At 40.5% G+C, this 8,214-nt stretch overlaps 1 protein-coding gene across 2 annotated transcripts in view; it reads right to left on the bottom strand.

The window, feature by feature from the left end:
* Window positions 1-5,876: 5,876 nt before the first annotated feature.
* LOC110326144 (zinc finger protein 431-like) overlaps window positions 5,877-8,214 on the bottom strand; it is a 15,394-nt gene continuing 13,056 nt past the window's right edge. For both annotated transcript variants that reach the window (XM_021204297.2, XM_029542084.1), the window contains exon 4: window positions 5,877-7,930. In XM_021204297.2, coding sequence (XP_021059956.1) covers window positions 6,622-7,930 — 1,309 coding nt within the window. In that variant the 3' untranslated portion in view covers window positions 5,877-6,621. The remainder of the gene's footprint in view (window positions 7,931-8,214) is intronic.

Below are 8,214 nucleotides of genomic sequence, written 5' to 3'. Positions count from 1 at the left end.
CTCGAACTCAGAAATCCGCCTACCTCTGCCTCCTGAGTGCTGGGATTAAAGGCGTGCACCATTAAAGGCGGCTCCCTCCTCGCTCACTTAAGCTCTTACTTCCCTTACTCTCTCCCTCTTACACACACACTCTCTCTCTAAGCTTTTTTACTCTCTAGCCTTTCTTCTCTCTCTTTTTCTCCCTTCTCTCCTCTTGGCCATGGCCAGTCTCTCTCTCTCTCTCTCTCTCTCTTTCTACCTTCTCTCTTTCCCTCTGCCTTTCTACAATAAGGCTCTAAAACCATAGACTATCTCTGTTCATCAAGGCCTGCTGTGCTTGCACGATGGGCTAGGCTTTCTCCTAATGAGACGTGACTAATCTCCCGTCAGAAGGCTCAAACCGGACTGAGGACTCTAGCCTGCACGGGAACTTCTCTCCCTCTGCCCTCTTCTTGTATCTCAGGGCCTCTTCTTGTAACGCCCCGGGGACCCTGGGGAGCTGCCCCTTGTCTACCCCCCCCTCAGTGTGGGGTCAGTGGCTTCACACAGCCAGATGCCCACCAGGGGCAGAGTGGAAAGCATCTGGCAGTCCTCCCATGTCCACCTGCCCAGAGCACAGGAACTCTGGCGGGACGTGGGCTCTCTCCCTCCCTCTTCCCCTACACCCCTCAGCCCCACAATGTATTACACTTGATGCCTCTCTGCACATCCTCCCTGTTCCTTACACAATGTTATACCACACTTGGCCAAGTAGTGGTTCATAACAAATTTGTATTTATTTCTTCTGGGTGGGTAGGTATGTATGCACACATGCTGCAGGGTGGGAAGCGGCTCTATGCCACAGTGCATGTGCACAGGTCAGAAGAGTACGCAGGAGTGGGTACCCCACGGCTTCCAACTCAGCCCGCAAGGCTTGGTTGCAAGCACCATTAAGCAGCCTACTCTTCTTGATATTTATAAGCAAAGGGTTCTGGTGAGATAAAGTACTAAAGTCAGAGTTCCATTAGAGTGCTTTTACTTTATTGAAGTACATTTTACAGAACAAATCTATCTGCAATCACAGCTGAATACCCCTTTCCAAATTTCTTCAGCCAAGGGGGCTTCCAAGTCTCAAATTGTTTAAACTACGAAGCCCTATCTATCTAAAGGCCATTCACAATGCTGTGTAGAGAAATGTTTGTTGCCAAGCAGTGGTGGCGCATGCCTTTAATCCCAGCACTTGGGAGGCAGAGGCAGGCGGATTTCTGAGTTCAAGGCCAGCCTGGTCTACAAAGTGAGTTCCAGGACAGCCAGGGCTACACAGAGAAACCCTGTCTCGAAAAACCAAATAAATAAATAAATAAATGAAAGAAATGTTTGTTAGATCTTGAACATATATGACTGTGTACAAACTTTAAAGGTTTAAAGAAAGTACAAGAATACCCCCCTTGGGAACCTGGAGGAGATAGAAACTCGACAGAAAGACGAAGAGAGTCAACTAACTCAGATCCTCAGTGCTCTCAAAGTTGATCCACACAAAGCAAACAGGATTCATGGGCTTGAACTAGGTCCTCCACACATGTAGCAGATGTGCATGTTGGTGTTCATGGATGTCCTCTAACATCTGGAATGAGGACTGTCTCAGACTCTGCTGCCTGCCTACAGATCCCGTTGTCTGGCCTCAGCAGGAAAGAATGTGCCCAGTCCTGAAGTGACTTGATATACCAGGGTGGGTTAATACCTGGTGGTGGGGTATGAATAAGAAACAAAGGACATGGGCAGGTTTTAAATAGATGTTACAGTTCCACTCTAATGGGAGCATAACAGGAAGATAAAATTAAAGCAGTGTCTATTGCTGCAAATAATCCTACAACATGAGCAGAATCTGAAATGATTTATAAGGGTTTATTAAATAGCCATAATAGAGGAATCAAATCAGCTAGGGCCAACTGTTGGGCTGAGGAAAACCAAGTATTAATAGATTGATGAATAAAAAGTATCAGGAACCCGAATCCTTCTTATACCATTTGATTAGCCATCAATAAATTTAGTATCTGCCTGTGGAATGGAAGAAGTTTGGACAGCTTTTGTAATAACAAATTCAGTTTATATGAGGGAATCCCACATCTTTCCAGCTGGATAGTGATTTCCTGTCCTTCTGTGGTAATCTACAAACAAAATTTGAAAACCCATAGTCTGTGTAACCCTCTTAAAAACTCACTGTTAGTTAGGGGTAACATCCCACAGCAGGTATCACACCCAGGTCATTGCTGCCAGCAGGTCCTCCCATGATTTACTCACTGAGCAAGGAGGCTGAGAAGAGCAGCTCCTGCATTCTGACCCTTACACTGAAAATACATCCATTTCAAAGGTTACCACCTGGTATTATAAGACCTGTAGGAGACAATTTAGTGGGGAAAATAAATATTTTTTTTGTTTTTAAAGATTTATTTACGTATATGAGTACACTATAGCTGTACAGATGGTTGTGAGGCATCATGTAGTTGCTGCAAATTGAACTCAGGACCTCTGCTCGCTCACAGCCTTGCTCACATTGGCCCAAAGACTTATTATAACATGTGAGTACACTGTAGCTGTATTCAGACATACCAAAAGAGGGCATCAGATCTCATTACAGATGTTTGTGAGCCACCATGTGGTTGCTGAGATTTGAATTCAGAACCTTCGGAAGAAGAGTCAGTGCTCTTAACTGCTGAGCCATCTCTCCAGCCTGAAAATAAATTTAAAAGCAATTTAGGATCCACATGATGTACAAATGCCTTTTAATGTGAATTCAATAGCTGTGGCTCTTCCCTTGCCTCTTGAAATAATTTGAGAGCACTATTCAATGTCATCCATCCTTCTAGAGTTTTGGGTTTTTTTTGTTTGTTTTAATACAGAATAGAGTTTATTTAGGGGCATGGTGAGGGGAGTTAAGTGGGTAGCAGAGGCAGAGAGAGGCAGAGAGGAGAGAGTAGAGACGTAGAGGCCAGCCACATGGAGAGAGGGGGAAGGGAATAGGAGAGACGGGGTGCAAGGGACAAGAGAGAGGCAAGAGAGCAAGAGCCCGTCTAGAGTTTTAAATGACTGGTTAGTGTATAATTAAGTGTTGTATATTTTGATTTTGCTTAATTTACTTGAAATACAAAGTGTAGTTCATGACGCAGGGAAGAAATTGATAAACAAATTCCTCTTTGCTGTGTGCCCTAGCTTACCTAGGTTGTAAAATAAGCTCTCCTAAGTCCTCATCAGGAAACAGTAGGAATTTTAGATTAGATTGATGATCAAGTTCCTTACCCCATGCTTCAGGGTGATTTTCAGGCACTGGAAGATTTGTATCTAAAAGAAACTACAGTAATGGAGCTGAGGGGGTTGTCAGTTGGTGAGGCTGTGTTCACATTTTGCTTCAACAGGGAAATTTGCCTCTTTTAACAATTTTAAAGTGTGACTATCTACTTTTGATTTATTCAGGAATTCACTATCTCTTACCCATGATGTTCATCTTCTTTCAAACTGTCCCATACTTCTTTATCCAAACTCCTTATAGAAAACAGGAATTATAATCATAAATAACTTACAAGAACTTTAATAGATATTATGTTTTTTTCAAAATGCACACACTCAACGTAAGGCCAAGCCTTTGCTGGTTTCTTCCCATCATTTTCATTCTCATCCTATGAAGGTTCCCACTCTTATTTCATTGCTGATTTACACTCCCTTTCAGCTTCTGTCACTGTTCTACAAGTAGGAGTTCCTGAGCAAACGGAGCCAATATAAGTACTGGACTGACATCTCATGCAATAGGCAATGTTATACAGAGCCTGAGTCAATTTATACTCTGAGTGTTAAGAAATGTTACCTGAGTAAAGTTCTCAGGAATTCAAGCATATACAACGACAAGAGCAAGCACAAGTATCACACACACATTTTCCAATGGAAGCATACATAGCATAGTTTAAACTTTAAATTGAACAACAGCAACCAATGAGTATTCTCACTAGCTATACCTGAGAGGTTCCAAAAACAAGTCTGTGATTTGAAGAAACTGAGGTCACAAGACTCTTCCTTCCTCTCGTTTTTTAGGAGTGATCTCACGAGCACTTAAGACTTCTCACACAACTCGATTCCAGGACTCTATCACAACGCACATGAATTAAATCATTTTTATTTAGAAAAAATAACATACGCACGTGAAGAAAGCACGTTTTACAATATGTAGTCCCATGTATGTGTGTGGAGGTAAATGTGTGTCTTTCCTTTGTATGCATGGTGTCCAAGGAAGCCAAAAGAGTGTATCAGACCGTCTACACCTGGAATTACAGGTAGTTCTGAATCATCTGATATGGGTGCTAGACAACAGCTGGGCACCCAACACGATCAGTACTATTGAGACCCTAAGTATGCCATTATAATGCAGAAAATGAACAGGCCCCATTAGGCCTCTGCCTTCTATCACTTTCTGATGATGAAAAGTCCCTACCTAGTACATGGTCATTTGAAGAACTGAATGGATTATCTATCTCTTTGTGAATGGGCTTTACAAATTGCTGCTCACTATTATTTCTAACACAGTTCTTTTGATAAGAGTGAGAAGAACAAACTTAGCTGACGAGGGTGAGTCGATATAGCAGGCATTTGCTGCTTGGTGGGTTCTTCAAATACCTAAACGGGTGAGAAAAAAAAGTATAGAGGAAAAAAGGGGGTGATGTTATAATAGACTACATCATGCTGACTTAGAATGTCCAGTTCCTTGGGGCAACTTTGATTTTCATCAACAGGATATCTAATTTCTTGTTTCTTTGTACATGACTATGTAACCAATCATGACCAATAGCATCACATCACCAACCAGTAACCCACACCACCTGTCAGGGCATTTATATGCCCTTTGAAAGGTCCCCAGAATTACAAGTGTCACACAATTGCACAAAGAATCTGCCTCTGGCAAAAAAATACCACCTCTGCTAGACCATCAGGCAAATTACTGCTACCTACTGTGAATCAGCCCCATATCCTCATACCTGGAACTAAACAAACAAACAAACAAAATCCTATATTTCAGTTTTTTAAAGATACCAATATTACAATATTCTCACTACATCCAGATTATTAGAAAAAGATCCATAATGAGAGATATGGTTGTTTGGTTTGGGGATAGGGAGAATATTATTGATGTTTTGTTTGTTTGTTTTGGACTTTATGAGTCAGGATATCTGTACACAACTATGCCATCTTGAACTATGTGATCCAGTGCCCGGCGTGGTGGCGCACGCCTTTAATCCCAGCACTCGGGAGGCAGAGGCAGGCGGATTTCTGAGTTCGAGGCCAGCCTGGTCTACAAAGTGAGTTCCAGGACAGCCAGGGCTACACAGAGAAACCCTGTCTTGAAAAAACCAAAAAAAAAAAAAAAAAAANAAAAAAAAACAAAAAGAACTATGTGATCCAAACCGGCCTCAAACACAGAAATGCATCTGCCTGCCTCCCAAGGCTGGGATTATAGGCCTACAACTCAACACCCAGCTGAGTTGTTTTTTAAAAGACCTATCATTAAATAAAGAATGAAAGGATAATGTAAGATTTAAACAGGAACCCTTACTCTTTTGATGAACACTTCTTGGAATACAATGTATCAATTTTGAGTGGTAAATCATTTCTTAGGTTCTCAACATTTTGCTTTTCTTTCTTTCATAGTTTCATCTTTAATAATGTTTACCTGTGAAAGATATACCTGTGCAGGCTGGAGAGATGGCTCCGTGGTTAAGAGAACTGACTGCTCTTCCAGAGGTTCTGAGTTCAATTCCCAGCAACCACATGGTAGCTCACAACCATCTGTAATGGGATCTAATGCCCTCTTCTGGTGCCTCTGAAGATAGCAACACTGCACACATATACATAAAATAAATTGAAAAAAAAAAGAAAAAACACCTGTGCTATGAGCATGTGCCAATCAGAAGACAACTTATGGTGTTTATTCCATTTTTCCTCTGACTTTGAGAGATCAAACCCAGATAGTCAAGTTACAAAGCAAGTGCCTTCAAGTAGTGAGTGAACTCACTGGTCCTTATTTAAGTTTCAAAATGTATGTGCTGTTGTCTGGGTGTGCAAATGTCACAGCCCAAGTATTTAATAATCAGGAAAAAACTTGCATGAGTAACATGGGTCTCCCAGAATAATCTCAGGTCATCATGTTTAACAGCAACTACCTTTATTCACTGAGAAAATTCTCTGCCATTCATGTTTCTAAGAAAGTGTTGAGAAGTATTTACTCCTCAAAAAAAAAAAAACCATAACCAACAAAAATAGATGGCAGTATATCATTTTCATTTGCAAATAGGTTTTATTATTCAAATATTATGTGTTCCTCTATCCTTGGATGACAATTTGTATACAACTTGAAATCAAGACAATATTTTGATGAAATGGTTCTATTAATTGTACATGAGCACCAGTGGGATGGCTTAGTGACAAAACGGAAAAAAAAAATGCTTGGTGTGCAAGGGTTTACTGCATTTATTTGATTCATAGTGTTTCTCTCCAGTAGGGATTCTCTCATGCTTTTGAAGACGACTATAAGATGCAGAGGCATTATCCCATTGATTACATTCATAGGGTTTCTTTCCAGTATGAAGTCTTTGATGAGCTGATGTTCCAAAACTTACTGCATCAATTACATTCGTAAGGATTCTCTCCAATATGACATCTTTTGTGATTATGAAGACTAGAATGATATGCAAAGGCTTTACCACATTCATTACATTCATACAGTTTCTCTCCAGTATGACTTCTTTCATGTCTATAAAGATTACTGCGATATGCAAAGGCCTTACCACAATGAGTACATTTATATGGTTTCTCTCCAGTATGAGTTTTTTTGTGTTTTTGAAGATATCTGAAAATTGCAAAGGATTTACCACATTGACTACAATCATAGAGTTTCTCAAGAGTGTGATGTTTTTCATGATTTCGGAGATAACGACGACTTACAAAGGCTTTACCACATTGATTACACCCATACGGTTTTTCTCCAGTGTGAATTCTTTCGTGTATTTGAAGATCACACTTTAATTCAAAGGCTTTATCACATTGGTTACATCCATAGGGTTTCTCTCCAGTATGATGTTTTTCATGATTTTGAAGACTAGTACGACTTGCAAAGGCTTTACCACACTGATTACATTCATAGGGTTTTTCTCCAGTGTGAGTTCTTTCATGTATTTGAAGACTACTGCGACGTGCAAAAGCTTTACAGCATTGATTACATACATAAGGTTTCTCTCCAGTGTGAGTTCTTTCATGTATTTCAAGACTACTACGACGTGCAAAGGCTTTACCACATTGATTACATCCATAGAGTTTTTCTCCAGTGTGATGTTTTTCATGATTTCGAAGACTACTACGACTTGCATAGACGTTGCCACATTGATTACACTCATAGGGTTTCTCTCCAGTGTGTGTTTTCTCATGTGCTTCAAGATTGCTGCGATATGCAAAGGCTTTACCACACTGATTACATACATAGGGTTTCTCTCCAGTATGAATTATTTCATGTATTTGAAGATGACTGCGAGTTGAAAAGGCCTTACCACATTCATTGCAATCATAGGGTTTCTCTCCTGTATGAATTCTTTTGTGTATATCAAGATTACTGTGACGTGCAAATGCTTTACCACATTCACTGCAATCAAAGGGTTTCTCTCCAGTGTGAGTTCTTTGGTGAATCTGAAGAGCACTGCGACTTGGAAAGGCTTTACCACAGTGATTACATTCATAGGGTTTTTCTCTAGTATGATTTTTTTCATGTTTTTGAAGACTACGGAAATTTGCAAAGGTTTTACTGCACTGACTGCATTCATAGGGTTTCTCTTCAGTATGGATCCTTTCATATGTTTGAAGAAAACTCTTATGTGCAAAGGTACATTGGTTCTTTCCATATCCCTTATGCTCACAAGGCTTGTATCCACAGATGTTATACCTATTAAAAGAGAAATAACAAAAGGTTTCACACTACATACACACACAGGTGAACTTTTTGTTCCACATAGATATGTGCTATAGGAATTAAGGTTTCTCCATGACAACAACCTTCTTGTTTCCCACAAAATGTTCTCACTAAACACTGGAAAGCCACGAGGAGCATATGAGTAAGACTGGCTTTACTACCGAGTAACCCTGGAAAGCCACTAGGAGCGTATGAGTAAGACCAGCTTTACTACGGAGTAACCCTGGAAAGCCACTAGGAGCGTATGAGTAAGACCA

Source organism: Mus pahari, chromosome 9 (genome assembly GCF_900095145.1).
Source record: "Mus pahari chromosome 9, PAHARI_EIJ_v1.1, whole genome shotgun sequence".
NCBI lineage: Eukaryota > Metazoa > Chordata > Mammalia > Rodentia > Muridae > Mus > Mus pahari.
The sequence above is the reverse complement of the archived record's forward strand: the minus strand, read 5'-3'. Positions and strand labels throughout refer to the sequence as shown.